The 17,297-nt window shown below is 34.2% G+C and overlaps 2 protein-coding genes across 2 annotated transcripts in view; both read right to left on the bottom strand.

The window, feature by feature from the left end:
- Positions 1–5,173, bottom strand: part of LOC108577119 (putative gustatory receptor 28a) — a 5,652-nt gene extending 479 nt beyond the window's left edge. Inside the window, exons 1-4 of the mRNA XM_017940221.1 lie at positions 4,883–5,173; positions 4,052–4,323; positions 2,355–2,600; positions 2,037–2,286 (exon numbers count right to left, since the gene is read on the bottom strand). Of these exons, the coding sequence (XP_017795710.1) occupies positions 2,037–2,286; positions 2,355–2,600; positions 4,052–4,323; positions 4,883–5,173 (1,059 nt within the window). The remainder of the gene's footprint in view (positions 1–2,036; positions 2,287–2,354; positions 2,601–4,051; positions 4,324–4,882) is intronic.
- A 4,727-nt stretch (positions 5,174–9,900) lies between these two features.
- On the bottom strand, positions 9,901–10,879 carry LOC108577151 (helix-loop-helix protein 1-like). Its single transcript, XM_017940258.1, has 2 exons — positions 10,752–10,879; positions 9,901–10,054 (listed from the first exon to the last, which is right to left on the bottom strand). Exons 1-2 carry the CDS (start codon positions 10,877–10,879, stop codon positions 9,901–9,903), a joined length of 282 nt encoding a protein of 93 aa, XP_017795747.1.
- Positions 10,880–17,297: the final 6,418 nt, after the last annotated feature.

Below are 17,297 nucleotides of genomic sequence, written 5' to 3'. Positions count from 1 at the left end.
TAAAAATATCTTAACACTTTATATGGAGAATTTGTATAGTATGTAACAAACGTTCCCGAAATTTGTTAGTTTAAAAATTCGAATATTATTGAAAGTTTAATAATTTTAATAGTTCAAAAAAGTTTATTCAATATATTGTGATAGGATAGAAAATAGTAAAAAGGAAAGCATGACACTTTGAAGCAAAATGCATTTATTAATCTACATATATCGTGTTATCAAATACTATTTCTAAAAAAACTTTTTTCATATGCACTGCCGTTCATTAGTATTAGGACATCCATTATGTTCGTACAATAAAGTATTACATGATAACAGACTGAACAATTTTTTGGGAAATTTTAATAATTTTAGGTTTGCTTCACATTCAGTAAGTGTTCTAAAAACGTTTGGCGTACACGGCACTCATCTCGAAAAGGTCCGTATTTCTCAGTAACAAAAACGATATTAAAAGATTTAAAGCTAATGCGTATAAGAGGGAACTTCATATTTTTATGCTAACGCAATCTCTCCCTCATTTGACCTCAAGTTTCGAAAATATCGCGTCCACGCTTTTGTGGAACAGACTGTATGCCCAAAAGATGTCTGAACGATGTCCAATGTCACAAGATATCTTTGATACTTATAAATGGGAGCGTAAGTGTTAATATTTTTTCGAAGCACTGAAAAGCCTAAATACATATGCCCAAAAGATGTCTGAACGATGTCCAATGTCACAAGATGTCTTTAAAACGTGGCGCTATGTGGTTTTAGAAACGTCATGAAAACATTTTAAAGACGTTATTTTTATATGTCGTTAGAACGTAACGGACATCTCTAAAACGTCATGTTTCTACCGGAGGTGGACGTCAAATGTAATGCTCGGTCCACGAACAGTTCGCAAACAGAATGCAAGCAGTTACAAACCTCTCCTTTGCAGGTTCTTTGATGAACCGCTGCTCACGAAATACTGCCAGCGAACATAATTCGCGAACTGCTCGCAAACCCCAGTGTAAACCCGGTATAAAAAGCGCAGTTAAAGTAACAACGACATCGAACCTCGTCTGTTTTAAAACTCTTTCGTCCTTGCGACTTTGGATTATCTGAATATCATTTCAAAGACATACGCTGAATTTGTTTCTTTTTTTCTATACTTTTATAGTACCAAAACAAAAATATAGCATTTCATTTAAAAAATAAGAGGTGACTTTACTTAGTATGACCCTTGAAAAATTGAAGGTAAAGATTTTTTGAAAAAATGACGATAAATGTCTCGTTAAATTTTTGTCCTATCACATACCATTTGGTATTAAGTTACAGTCAAGGACAGGAATATGTGGACACTACATAACGTGTAAAAAAATTTGGAAAAACTGCAATTAGTCGGAATCGCGAAGAAAATAGCAAAGGTCGTAATGAAAATTTAGAAAATACATTTTGTAGATCTATGTGAATTATATAAACTGCAATTAGTCGGAATCGCGAAGAAAATAGCAAAGGTCGTAATGAAAATTTAGAAAATACGTTTTGTAGATCTATGTGAATTATACACACGCTGAAAATTTCATCGATATCGGTGGATGGAGAAACAAGCGACAGGCATCGAAAGATGTAAGAATCTTCAGATTTATTACAGTTTATAGGTCGAAAGTGGTGAAATAGTGCGATTTTCACAATATTTAACCGTTTGTAGCTCATAGCAACATTAACCAATTTCGATGAAATTTTCAGCATGCGTATAATTCACATAGATCTACAAAACGTATGTTTTAAATTTTCATTACGAGCCCAGATTAAAAAAGTTGCAAACAGTGACCTTTACAATTTTCTTCGCCATTCCCACAAATTGTAATTTTTGCCAACTTTTTTGTACACGTCATCTAAGTAAACTAGTCCTTCTAACTTCTCATGAGAAAAACTTAAGTTGTTTGGCCGAATTTTAAAAAAGTTACTCTATTTTGAAGGGTTTCCACATATTTCTGTCCTTGACTGTATTATCAAACGGTACTTATCGTCAGGCACCCTCAATATCTGGGTACCTTCTTTGAATATCTCACCTGATTCGTCGTGTACTCGCAATTATAGCTCACTAAGGCGATCTTAACGCAATAGCTCAACACTTCTATGAGTAACACCGTTATCACGCTCAATTTGGACAGAAACGTTTCTGGTTTGTAGACCTCCGTGTACAAGTAGTAAAGGATGATAGTGATGTACGTCAACGTCATCGCTACGTACACTATTAATTGCCCGTTGAAAATCCGATTCACCATCTTCGACACTCCGCAAAGTTGCAGATGCACGAATCTTGAAAATTTTGCAAATAATCAAATCGGAGCTAATTTTTGTAAGAAGTGCAAATACTTTCGATTTACCTGATTTGTTGAAGTAAGTGGACCTTTTTAACGGATTGCGACTCGTGTTTTATATTCAGAGGATGACTCAAAGGGAGCACACGTGAACGATGAATAGAATGTTCAGACAACCATCTGTCCAAACGAAATCGTTTGTTCAAAACATTCGATTTTTCCACGACTGTGTCTTCCGTTTTTATCTGATGACCCTCCACGAGGAATGTTCTGAGAAGTTCGTTTGTCTGCTTGAACCTGTGTCCCAGCCAACTGTGACTCGCAGAAAGTGACAAAACTTTGGTTAAAACAGTGTTTTCGAGTGAAATGGGATTAAAGAAATTTTTCAAAAAAGGTAGTATTAGCCATAAGGCGCATTAGGCGCAAGCTGGTGCCTCACTCTCTGTGGGGTTACATTTTAAAATCTTGCTTCTCACAAACAACAATATAAAAAACAGCCTAGTTATGTTTGCAAAACAGAATACTTATTTTTAAATATTAAATTCATTTGCAGGAGAACGGAAAGGAAATTTACGAGGGTCCGCTATTCATCGAGAGGTCGACATCGACGGGAATTTCTACGGACCGATAATTTATTAGAACGAGTTATTATGGAAACTTAAAAATAAATGTGTATCAATTTGATTAACTGAAATAGACTTGTTGCGCCTAGGACCTCCAAAAGTATAAATGTTGCCCTGAGTATTAGCTTGGACAACCGTGAGAAACAATTCAATAAACAAAAGGAATAGAGGACCACATAACACCGAAAGAACTTCTATATCAAATAGACTTGTTGCGCCTAGGACCTCCAAAAGTATAAATGTTGCCCTGAGTATTAGCTTGGACGACCGCGAGAAACAATTCAATAAACAAAAGGAATAGAGGACCACATAACACCGAAAGAACTTCTATATCTCTGGCGAGCGGGCAAAAGAGTTAGTTTTTCAGAGAAGCACTTATCATATAGGTATGTATTACTATTAGAATCTCAGATAAAAAAGCGTGAAAGAAGTGAAATTGCCATTTTTTGTTTTGACTATAGATTGTTTACAGATAAAAAGACCAGATTAAGTTCTATCTATTGTTATCATCAACTTCATTTTTTTTCAAAAATGGACTTGCTCCACGTTCAAAATAAACGGCTCATATTTAAATTGTTAATCGAGGCCTTGTGGTCAGAACCGTGTCCAATCGTTGTTAAATTCCGAGGTTTCGCCAGCATTGCAGTTAGCTTAATCAGGGTATCGAGACTCACCGATAATGTTTTTGTATAGAATTGTGTGGAAATGATTTTGATTAAATACATTAGTTTTTGAAGAAACACTTTCATTAAAGAAAAAACAGGATATTTGGGGTATTTGAAAATCTAATGCCATAATTTTCATTCTTTCACTTTTACAAATGTAAGAACTTTCAAAATTTCCAGTCTGTTATTTTTACAATTGTACAAAATTTCAGAATCAAAGAAACACAATTTATTTCATCTTGTCAACTTTGAATTCCTATATCCTCAGATCTATAAACGAGACTTTAGCGGTTTCCTGGCTTTCAAGCAATGAAAATAAGAATTTTGAATTTCTAAATGTTATAGAAATTCAGCAAACGAACGTAGGGTTAAGTTAAGGGTGAAAATTGATCGAGAAGGGAATTGCAATAAAAATAAATGAAAATTTGTAACGAAGCATTTTCACACGTTTATGAATACACATATATTTACGTACTATACGTATATCTTGAAATCATAAAGAACAATTGACGCAACATTTGTTCCGTACACGTAGCTGAGAGTAGAACACAAGTGATACAGATACAGCGTTTGTCCAAACGATACTAGCCATTTTATATAGATCGTAGACAGTATGAATGCGCTCAGGAACCAGAATAATCCAACGAGCACTACGTGAATGTACAGCGAGCGATACTCGACCGCGCATCCCAGTTTTTGCAGGTTCTCGTCCACTTTGTCGATTTCCTTCATCAACATCACCGTATTCTGAACAAAAAAATAGAAAAAAAGGAAGCAATTTGTTGGAATAAATCTGGAAAGATTGAAATGAAATGTGGATAACAATTTTTTTTTTAATTTAACTCTTGATAAACCCACCGTTCAATTTGATTTAGTATTTTTATATTTTCACAAAGTTTCATTTACTACAAAGTTTCATTTCGACAACATTTTACTTAGTTACTACGTATTTCCATATTTTTGCAAAATTTCACTTAGTAATTTCACATTTTCATTCATGATTCAGCGAAAATATGGAAGACATATGAAAGTAAGGTTTTGTAAGAATTCTTATCGTTTAAGATTCCACCTTGCAAAATTTGAAAATTGACAAATTCCTCGAAATTAAAGAAATATACCAACATTAAGGGAAAAGAATAACAGTTAGTTGTGTCTGAAGTTATAGTAAAATGGGCACCACAGGCATAAATTTAAAATAGAAAAATATATAAAAAATTGATATAGAATTTAAAATAGTAAAATATTGAGTATCGGGTGTTCTTTATTCTTTGTACATATGTAAACAAAAGAAGAATGAATTATTTACCTTGGAATGGTAGAGACTTAGTATTGCCAAGATTAAAAATCCAATGATAAACACGTACTTCAGAAAAGTGATCATGGCGCGTTCACTGTTATATGGCATTTGATGCAGCATGTATGTGTCAAAATTGTATTTGGTATAAGTGTACAGACAGAGGATAAAAATATCGTACAGCCAGGAACACACAAATTTGAATTTATTCTTTCTCCAATCTTGAAAATTTCGCAGGGATGTTATTTGACTAATTCTAGTGATCACGTTGGTCGCTTCCTTATAGCTGTTTATCTTCTTCATTCTGTTCTTCGTTTATTTATACTATTAGAACGACGGAGAATTTTCCTTTCGGGAGAGAAATAATTTTCGCGAATACTTATATCGTAGGAATGTTTAGAAAATTTAACGATTTTTCTCAGACAATCTTTGTATATCTTTTCGACGAACTTCTTCTATTTTAAAATTCTCAACATTGATTACCTCTTCAATTTTCCACTCATCACACCTGTCCACTGCATGATCTTTTCACTTATATTCAACATTCAACTCACAAATGATCGTTGAAAAGAATAATAGTAAAAAGGAGAATTCAAAAATGGTTCACAAAGTGCACCGATATTTACTTTACAATTTTCACAATCAACATTCCTCTTACTTTGTATAATATTGCACAACTTTGCTATTATGTAATTTCCGATGTGATCACAATTCGAATTTTATTGAGATGAAATAAAAATTCGTTGGAGAGAACGGCGATATCGTCGCGTCTCGCTTCCTCGTTTCACTATGAGAACGTGGATGACGCTAGAATTCTGTGTACATTTGTGTAATTGCGAAAAAGAAATATCTTGTTGAGTGAAACGCGTTTAGAGAATGATAAGAAAGTTAATTCATTTGCGTTCACCACGGCGATTATTCTTATCGAATTGTACGCGGTGTTCCATATGATTGCGATCACTCTAGAAGATTGCTCGAAATTTGTTATTCAGTAAAGTGACAAAATATTAACGCCATGTACACTCTTCGATCACTATACAGGGTATCTAATTCAACCCTTGTGTAGGTAATCGTTGCTTCGAGCTTTGATATTTAAAATTGTTTGTATAAATTTTTATTTCGAAAACGTACACTACCGTGCATAAGTATTTGGACACTTCCATATTATTCGAAATGCTGGAAATATACTTTGAATAAAACTCTCTAATATAGTTTTGGCTTACGATCTTATCTCGGGCGACTATATAATGTTTATAAATACCAATGAAAATAACATTTGACATGAATTAGGATAGATGAAAAAGAAAAAACTGAAATTGGTTAAATTATAAAATCGGAAAAATTATTATCCCAATGTGTTGTGCCAACGGTCAAACATGGAGGTGGTAATGTAACGACTTGGGGATGTTTTGGTGCAAATAAAGTGGGCAATTTAGTAAAAATAGACGGTAATATTAATATTTATTGGTAAGTTTATTACCTTACCGTTTAGAACCTTTTAATTAGATCGCATCCAGTGTCCAAATACTTATGCACGGTAGTGTACATCGACGTGAAAATGTCCAAAACCGTTAAAATTACGTATAAAAATTTTCTCGCCCCTAGAGAAAACAATTAGGTCATCTGTCTTACGTGGCCCAACCTGCAGTATAGAGTGAGTTGTCCTAATATGGAATACGTGCCCAATATGAAATACCACGATATTAAAAAATCCTGGCTTTGCCATCCATAAGCAGTAAATACAATCGGTTGCGTTTCTTCTTTATTTCAACTAGTGAGCATATGCAGAGATTATAAAGAAGCACGTGTTTGCAAATGAATATTGAAGAGAAACCCACAATCCCAGTTTTTGCGTAGGAATTTTTAAACTGATATTATACATAACTCGTTAATACAATATTTCTGAAAACACAAGCAACAATGATTTTCCTAATATGGAATACCTAGAGGAGATCAATGTCGAATATTTCACATTAGAGACCATGTATGTTTAATTCCATTATGACTAACAATAAGTGAAACGTGTTTTCTGTTCCTTAGATGTCGTCTATCGTACAAGTTAGAAAGAAATAGAAAAAAGGAGGTATTTATAGAGAAATACAAGCGGTTGTAGATTAAAAAATTGGATTTTTGGATGTGCAGAAGACATATTCTGTTTTTAGAGGAATTTTGTTTCGTTTTATAAAAAAAATTAAAGGAGAACCCAAATCTTTCGATTGAAGCAATTGTAAACAATTCTTTGTAATTTCGTATAAAAAGTAACAAATTTTATATTTTTAAAATAAAGATAATTATCAGACAAGTTACTTACTTATTTATATCCTACTTCCCATCTTCAAAGGAGTAAATTCGATAAAATATGGTATTCGATATTAGGCGAAAAAAGTATCTCATATTAGGAGCACCATCAGCCAAATATGGGAAATGAGGATCTCAGTAAAAATAATAAATACTGTCTGAACCCTTATTATATTTTAAATTTGTCTATTACCAGTCTAAATAGCATAAAATTTCCTGCAAAACCATAATATTTAAGTTTATATAAAAGCATTGTAAATAGGTAAAATATGTGCATGAAGAAAAGTATTCCATATTAGGAGTTTTAGCAATTTTCACTCTTGTCGAACAATAATAGTGAAAAATTCGTTTCACACGAAATTTTCTTTCGATAGGAATTATTGAAAAAAATTGAGAAGGTGTTTCGAAATGAAAATGAATGAAAATACAAGTTAATATCAGAGTAATAGAGTGATACAAGGTGTTTCTCGTTTTGTCTCAGGTGTCGCGACGAAATCAATACTCGTATCGAACTCTAAAGTTCAATGTCTTCCAGTTCATGCTCTTTCGTCGACTTTGTTCGATATTTTTCATAAAAATTTTTGTACTAATTTGTCATTTTATTCGTCGTTTTATCTCACACTTTACTCCGTTTCTTTTTCTTGCGAATTTTACTATACGAAGAAAGTGAAATTTTAATTAAACTTCAATTATTTCAATGAATTTCTTCTTTTTTATTTTCAAAAAGAGAAGATTTTGGGATAATTTTTGTTTTCGTATAGAATCGAAAAAATTTCTTTTCAATTTAATAATATTATTGTAATCATTAAATAACGTATTAATATATCGTGCATTTTATTTTTCGAAAATTATTTCATTACGTTTTTTAACAACGAACCTTGTATTTTTCCTAAAAAGAAAGAAAAGGAAACTCGTTTTTCTAACACGTTTCAATTAAACCAAGGGAAAATTCTATAAAAATTCCATTTCCATTAGTCTTGTACTCGGAATGCCCCGAAATGGGAAGAAAAATGGAAAGAAAAAGCGAAATCGATGAGCCGTGAAGTTAGAACACGTATTGTCGAGTTCCTGGCTGAAAGTCTGTTCCATTCGATGATGGCCAGTAACTAGAGAGCTAGAATGTGAATTCGATTGCAGGACTATGAGACCAGAACGGTGGATTTGGGATACGTGGACCAGTGGGGCGCGTGGATCCCTCGGGGATCGAGCTAATCCACGGAACGAGATTGATTTAAGAGATTCTATTGGGCTTTCGGGCGATTTCGAATAGCCGCACTCGAGTATTGTTCAAATATTCACACTTGAAACAATTGACATGTGATAAAAATGATAGTATTTTAATTTATATTTTATAATTGAAACAATTAATTTTTTTCTAGCGAAAGGAAAGTTTGAAGGGAAATACAGCCGTGGGGGAACATGTGGAGAGAATTTAGAATCGAACGTATAGTTATTTCTATTGTATTGAAAATATTAGAAATAATATTAAATAAAAGTATATGGCTGCTATTTATTGGATCAGTGTTGAAAAAAAATTTTAATCGATATTTTAAATAAATGGTCAGTATTTAAAATAAAACATCAGTACCTCGTGTAAGCGGTCAGTATTACATCGATTAATACAAAAACTGTCAGTATTTTCATGAAAATATTAGTAAACATAATAATTTGTCAGTATTTTAAATAGATGGTCAGTGTGTATAATAAAATATCCCAATCTAACTCAACGTAACCAAAAATTTTAATTTTATTGACCAAAAAACGAATTAATACTGACAAATAATTATTTACACCGACCAAAATATTTATTTTTACTGACTATTTATTTAAAAAAAATACTGACCAAATAAATGAAAGTGAAAATATATTAGAAAATATAATAATTTAGGTAGTTGTTATTGTTGAGACTTAAGTATTCCGACGTTTCACAAGCATTACAGCTCACTTCATCGGGGTTCGAATGACACGCCGATAGTGACACACTGTGAGCTCCTTTGAATAGTTTTTCCATAAGGACACGGCTTACGCCCGGAAGCTTCAACAACAATAACTGCGCAATACTGAGCTGCAAAAGCCTCAAATTTTTGATAATAATTTAAGTTAAGAAACTAATTAGAGTAGTAACCTAATTAGATGTTGTACAAGTAATCCGTGTGTAAAGGGTTAAAAGATTGCCAGAGGAGAATAAATATACCGGGTGAACCGCGTAACGTGATCACTTTAAATTATTCTTTCTTCGAAAGATTTGCATTTATCTACAAAAAAAACTGCAGGTGACCTTGAAAATTCCGAAGGAAAGAGACAACTGATAAAAATTATAGTACCATATGAAAAAAAAAATTTCGATCAGTCCACAGATAACGAAATAATTTAAGGTGATCACGTTCACCTGGTTCACCTTGTGTAACACAAATTATTGTGGAAATTTCTTATTTCCTGTAGTCCCATTATTATACTTAAAAAGAGCAACGAAAAGACACAAAGGTAGTAATTTTACATTAACAAGGAAGACGAGAAATTTCATTTTGTAATAAATGAATACATTGAAATGTTAATATTAAAAACGAAGTTATGTTAATTCGATCAAAGTATCTACAAAAGATTGGATTACGCGCATCCATAAAATATGAAGAAAGTTAAAAAGTGAGATGATTAAGATGGTTTGATTCAGTTGCTATGCCGGATGGCACGCAATTAGGCTCTGCAAAAATATAGAATGATTCCTGGCCGTTTCAGGCCTCGAGGACGTGGTTCAAGTAAGCGATGTAGCAGATGGCCAGCCGAAGGATCTCGATTTTCGAGAGCTTCTTGTCTGGTGGCAAGGTTGGCAGCAGCTTTCGAAGCTCCGCGAATGCTAGGTTGAAAGCTTCCACTCTAACTCTTTCTCTGTGAACAATAAACAATCAATGCTTGAAGTAGTCATTCTTGGAGAAAAAAAGATGTGGAAGTACTATTCGTTAAAGTGAAAGTTTTAACTCAGTTTTTTAGGAGAAACTAAAACTACTCTGTGAATTGAAAGCTTTAGGTGATTTTAAAGAAGTTCCTCAACTAATTGTAAGCACAGATTGTTAATATTGTATAATAGTGTATAAAGCAAATAAGAAGAATAAAAATAGAAGGTACGAAATGATTAATATTAAACGACGAAAAATATCATTATCGAAGTGTTGATAGTTCAATACGTTAATTTTTCTATGGAAATTATTGAAAATATTGGAAATATTATTTACCGTTATTTTTAATATCAGTCTTGATATAATATTCAGAAAATTGTCAAGAAATTTATACTTCACTTTTCTTAATAGCTCAATACGTTAATTTTTTCTATACAGGTTCTGTCAAAATTTATACCATTTCTGTGGAAATTTGTTTGAAAAATATTAGCCTTAATACTCAGAAAATTGTCAAAGAATTTGTACTTCACTTTTTTCAATAGCTCAATACCGTAATTTTTCTCTACATAGGTTTTTCTCAAAATTTACACGATTTCAGTGGAAAGTTAAGAAAATATTAGTCTTGGTACTTGGAAAATTGTCAAATGATGAAAAATGTAAGGATCAAAGTGGTCTTTTATCAATTTTACCTTGTGGCGTGCGCAGTTCGATACTTTTGCGTCGCTCTCCTGCGTCTTCGTCTTTCCTCTCTCGAAAGAGTGCCGACACCATGTGCACCAACCCCGTTCACGACCACCCCGTGTCCACCGTTCGCCATTTTCTTTTCGATCGATAGGAATTCGCGAGATTAAATGCTGATTCCTTTTCTTCTTCAACGAACAGTTCCCTCAATTCCCTCGCGAATAAAAATCCAAATGATAAAAACAGGAAGTTGATAGTGGAGCGTCCATTTTCACACTTCGTCTCTGTAATTCAATATTGAACACGATTAATAAATAACCAAGCAAATTGTCTCTACATTTCTATTAAACGAAAAATTTTTCGAATCTCAAGGGAACGTAGAAATTCAGAGTAAAAGGGTCCTCCTGGGGAATAAAAGGAAAAGGTAATAAGTTGACCAAATATTTACTATACAGATATTCTGCACGTGTGTGACAGCAAGTTAGGGTGAAGAGAAAGGGTTAATTCTCGCGAGTATCCTTAAGGTACCACGTTTCGTGAAATTTTCCCTCTGCAAGTTCTTACATTAATAACAAAGTTATAGAAATAATTAAAAATAGAGATAGACGATGCAACGAATAAAATGGAAATAAAAGAAAATGTTAAGAGAAAGGGTTAATTCTCGTGGGTATCTTTAAGTTATCGCGTTTCGTGGAATTATTATATTTAATGGCAAAGTTATAGAAGTAATGAAAAATGGAGATAGTCAGTTGGACGAATGAAAGGAAATGGAAGAAAATATCGAGGACGAATAAATCGGCGAAGCGAAGGGTAAACTGGAGGATATTAAAGAAGGAATAGTTGCAAAGCTCATGGGGCTCTTAAATTCCTTGCAATTCGACGGAAACCGACGAAAGGTGGCATTCTATTATTCAGAAAAACTTGCCATCCCTGTTCAATTATTAACAGTGAACAACCCTCGGTCTCGTTCGATCTGATTCTTATGGTAAACCAGCAATTCGTATGGACATCTTCTCGCGGTTCCTTTAATATTTCAAAAAATCAACCAGATTTCGGTGTCGTTTCAGTTTTATTGCTCCGCTATTCCCTCGACTTTTACATTTTCAACGCGATCGAATATTTAAATTGCAGTTCTTTCAGCTGAACGAAATACGAGGGTAGGTTTTCTATATCTGCTTTTCCTCTTTATTTCAAACTGTTCGAAACTATGGTACGTGAAATATGTGGAAAATTTGGAAGGAGAATAGTTGAAAGAACTTACTAAAGAATCACTGTACAATTTTCGTACGCTTCTTCGAAGAATCTTCAAGTTTTTTGTGACGATTCATTATCTCTTTCTTCGTCAATTTTGTTCAGTTTCATAGGTCGGCGTTCTGTTTCTGCAAAAATGTGTCACTCTTCCTTTATTGTATATTTATTAAGATCGTAGTAAGACATTTTTCACCCTTTTCTCGTTCTTGCAACTGAAGTTTCCTTTTACTTGACAAATCACTAAAGTCATTGTCAAATATACCTTGACTGATTTTTAAATTAACTCTAAAAGACCTTGATACGATCTAAAATATTCTTAAATAGCTGTCGAATGACCTTAAGTAACAGTCAAACAACTTTAACGACTATATTCTGACAAACATCTTCCATCCCTTATTGTTCTTACAACTTCACCGAATTTCTTTTTTTTTTGGAGAAATCATTAAAATTCCAGTGAAAAATATCATTACTCAAAAATTACAGAGTGGCTGATAAGTCGTTAATAATTGAATTCAATTTTATAATTGCTCATAATTATATAAAATATGATGACAAATGAATTCAATTTTAAAATGGAAAATATTATGGCAAATGAATACAATTTTTAAATGATAAAAGGACTTAACGACCAACCTGTAGTTTTTGAATGATGATGTATTTGACAGTAATTTTAACAATTTCATCGATTCATTTGAACGATTAATAGGATTTTCAAATGGTAAATATTATAGCGAATTGAATTGAATTTTTAATTGGGAAAATAACTTTATAGAGCATCCTGTAAGTTTGAATGACGATATATTTTTCAGTAATTTGAATGATTTCAATGATTCATTTCAAATCGAATTCAATTTTTAAACGGGCCACCCTGTCCACATCGATACCTTCACACTCTTTACGATACCGCGAAAGAACCCAATTATTATCGACAAGATATCATAAGGAAATATTTATCGCACTTTAAACACATCACATTGTCATCTTCACTCCCAATTATTTCCATCAACTTCACTAATACAATCCTTTCTTCTACAAATGTACCTTTAAAAAAAATCTCCTTCACTCGGTGAACCAGTTGAGGACAATCACTGCACGAGATCAACGACGTCTCTGATAAGATCCCTTCGCCTCGTGGGTAGGATGCGTCGCTGGTGGAGCAGGTTCAAGGATCATCTCTCGGTTCCTGAAACCACGCCTCTGAGACGCATCCTTTCGTCCTTTAGCCTTCGTTTCGCGTTCGCCAGTCTCTCTCGTGCAGCATCTCCCTGGTTCTCCAATGAAATCGCGGGAAACGGGGGGGGTGAGACCGCCCTAAACTGGCCGCCATTGCGTTTCCGCTCCTCGTGGATGAGAGGACGCGAATGGGTGGACCATTTTATCGATCATGCGAGTTGCTCGTGGGTAGGATGCGTCGCTGGTGGAGCAGGTTCAAGGATCATCTCTCGGTTCCTGAAACCACGCCTCTGAGACGCATCCTTTCGTCCTTTAGCCTTCGTTTCGCGTTCGCCAGTCTCTCTCGTGCAGCATCTCCCTGGTTCTCCAATGAAATCGCGGGAAACGGGGGGGTGAGACCGCCCTAAACTGGCCGCCATTGCGTTTCCGCTCCTCGTAGATGAGAGGACGCGAATGGGTGGACCATTTTATCGATCATGCGAGTTGAGCTACTCTTGCATGCTGGAAGAGGAAATTTGGCATAGTGGAATATTTGGTAAACTGAAGGGTTTCAAAAAACATAACGTTTCAAGTAGCAAAGAGTATAATTTTCAGGAGAAACGAGAAACGAACAGATTTGTTGTAATACCGGATGTTCTAGTTTTTCCGATCAAACTTTGTCAGTGTGTTCCATGAGCATAAGGAAGAAGAAAATGTGATATAAACATGGGTCGTTTGAAGATTTATTGAAAATTTATAACAATAATACGATATACGAAGGGAATTATAACGGGTGTGCTGTTAGTATGATATAAAATAGGAGTAAATCAGCGATATGTGCAAGGTGTGTTTACGAATTGAGGTCGCTGAAGTTGTTAAATGTAACTTTTGCCAGTGTCGTCCCTGTCTCGTATCATAGTATTTCGTATTTTTATTGGAACTTTTTAGTAAAGCTTCAAACGATCTACGTTTATATAACATTTTTCTCTTACATATACCCATAAAATATACTGGCAAAGTTTGATCGGAAAGAACTGGGACACCCTGTATATATGTATAACTGTCGTGCAATTATTGTTCAGAAAGCTGGTGTATAGGTACAAATGAATTGTGGATATATTTTCAGTGTTTATTGGTACAAAATAATTTTTATTTAGAAAATTTTCTTTTCTCCTTGTGGAGATCCTAGGATTGCAACAATTATGTACAATGGTATTTACAACGTTGAATTGAACCCTTCAATTATTTTCGGCTACTATTTTTAAAAGGAGAGAAGTGAAAAATTTCGTAATTGTTTGTCGTTGTAGAAGAATCGTAGAATAAAGATTGTGCTATGTGCAGGTAATAGAAGTGAACAGGATTCTGTGGATTTGTGTTAGGGTTTTTGAGAAATTGTTAATTTTTCTGGAAATAAGTAGTGCACGTGCTAAAATTATGCAATAAAATAAGTGAAGCATCAACCGAGGATTGCATTAAGTTTCTCATTGTATAATTCACTCCTGAATCCTTAAATTTTCATTGCTAAACTAATAATTGCAAGTTTATTAATGCACTCAGGATCGTTGTTCTTATATTCTGCTTTAGAATAAAAAAATGCCTATTAATCCTTGGAAATATGAGCATAAATAAAAATACAGATAGGCAAAATCTAAATATTGTCGAATATTTGCAATATCGACCTCCCACTGATTGTGACTATTACTCGTTGTTACTTACTAAACACGAAAATTCATATCCCTGGCCTTTAAATTGTTCACATTCCATCAACGAAAGCTTCAAAATAAACAGTAAATCAATTTCAAAGTTTGATGTCTCCATACTATATAAAAGCTCGAAATACTATAGTTACGCATAAATTATTCGGACATTCAATCACGAAAGATTGATTTCTCCATGCAAGAGCTGGAAACACTATAATTATACATAAATTTCTCGGACAAATTGCAAGGGATGGTCTTCAAAGGGTAAAATACCGCTCGAAATAATCAGATTCGTGCGATGATGTAATGTGCACGTTATGCAACACGTGTCACAGATTACATTCTTGTAATGGGAGGCTAGATGAGGCGAACCGCACTCTAATCGACTGATTCTCGATTAATGTTTCTTCTGGTTGCTGGTGTCATGAGATAGTTCACGCTTCGTTGTTCTACCCCTAACTTTTCGACGCCTTTTCTCACCCCTTCGTGGCACGTGACTCGTGCCACGCGACTTTTCAGAAGAATTGCTTGCAAAAAAGGGGCGTCCCCAAACTACCACGTCGATTTCTTCCTTATATTGTACAGGGAGTCTTTTTTAACTCTTGTGCAGGCAACCAAAATGTTCGCGGTTGTTTCAAGCTTAAATGTTTCAAATTGTTTGCATAAAGTTTCATTTTGGAAACGTGTATACCTTCACAAGAACGTGAAAAATTAGAGGAAAATATAGAAATGGGTACCCGGATGCATGCCTCGATCTTCAAATATTCGTTTTTTTCTTTACGTATTTTGAAAGGTACATATCGCAGAAATACTTTAAGTAGAAAGTGAACTCGAAATTTGAATTATCGACGAAGTCACAGCCGTTCGAACGAAACGGGTTGTGCTGCACCTAACCTAACCTAAAATTTTAAACGTGCTTTTCTCGAAACAGCAGTTTCCAAGACGGTAGGCATGATAACCGCCTCACCGTTCGTCCGATTAACTTCACATTTTACACACATGTTTTAAATAAGATTCGCTATTGGCTCACGGGGGCATTTTCTAAATAAACTGAACCACTGTTGAATAAGAAAAGAAAATGTACGGTTTTTTATATAGGAAATCACGACCATTTTCTTCAAACTGCTGTCATTGCCGCAATTTTTTTCTTTCTAAAGAACTTCCTCGTGAGCCGAGAACTACGACCCCAAAAAGTGTTAAAAAGTCGAAATTTTGACTTTGAAATCACCTCTACAATTTTACCGCATAGTCTGCACCACATAATGTTCCCCACTAAAACTTTTGTAAGAACATTTTTTCGACAGTTTTAGAGTTCCTTCTGAGATATTCCACCGTGTCCAGTTTAAAAAGACACCCTGTAGAAGCGGTTTATTTATTTCTATGAATTTTCGTGGCGTATAAAATGGAAATGACGAAAGTTCCAAGATGGATGAATGTAAAAATGGATATAAAATTTCAAGGATGTTGGAGAATGTGGTTTAGTTCGGCAAGTAAGTACCTTTCGTTTAATTCTTCACTGAAGTTTCAATTATTTTGAACGAAAATTAAGCGGCAATCAAGGGGAAGTAAAAGTAATTGAATATAACACTTGAAATTGAAAGTAGAGATATCGAGAAAGAGATTTTTTATGAAAATAAGAATTACGTCTGTTTCACGAGGAATTTTTTATTAATTTATGCTAATCTGTGAACGTGCTATGGATTGGAGAATTGTGAACACGAGGGAGCAGCACGAACAAGGTGACATCAGGAGCAAAGGGATCAATAATTCAGTGTCTGCTGGTATACGAGGACTCCTTATCGGTTGGAAGGACCATCGATTATGAGGAAAACATTGTGAGTAGAATAATGTATACTATACTATCGATAAGACTGAACATTGCAACAAAATTAATAAGTATAAAGCTTTGTAAAAAAAATTCATCAGAAGGAAAAGAAAAAAAAACCGGAAGATACCAGGTTCAAGTGAAATGTTTCTCATCTGCAAAGTTCACGGTTTTATTAGAGAATTCAATGTAGAATAATTCTAATCCACCAACGATTGAAAAAGAAAGTAAGATACATAGAAAAGCTAAAATGGTCATTGAATACAATCATTTAATAAGTACAAATTCCAAGTTATAAATTTTTATCTCAATAGATGTAAGATCCTCTTTTAAACTTTCCATTCAGACATTATTTCTGGTGCATCTGGTGAAAAATCGTTCGACCTTCTCACCACCTACAACACGAACCAGGGCCGCATTTACCACAAGGCGCAAGCTGGGGCCTCACTCTCTATGGGGCCACATTTTAAAACCTTACTCCTCGCAAACAACAATACGAAAAACAGCCTAGGTATAGTTGCAAACTAAAATACGTATTTTTAAATATTAAATTCATATTTTAAAAACAGTAGGCCGGTGAAAAAGGAAACCAAATTTGCGAGGGTCCGCTGTGCATCAGGATGTCG

This window comes from Habropoda laboriosa, unplaced genomic scaffold (assembly GCF_001263275.1).
Source record: "Habropoda laboriosa isolate 0110345459 unplaced genomic scaffold, ASM126327v1 scaffold598, whole genome shotgun sequence".
Taxonomy (NCBI): domain Eukaryota; kingdom Metazoa; phylum Arthropoda; class Insecta; order Hymenoptera; family Apidae; genus Habropoda; species Habropoda laboriosa.
This window is presented reverse-complemented; position numbering and strand designations above follow the sequence as displayed.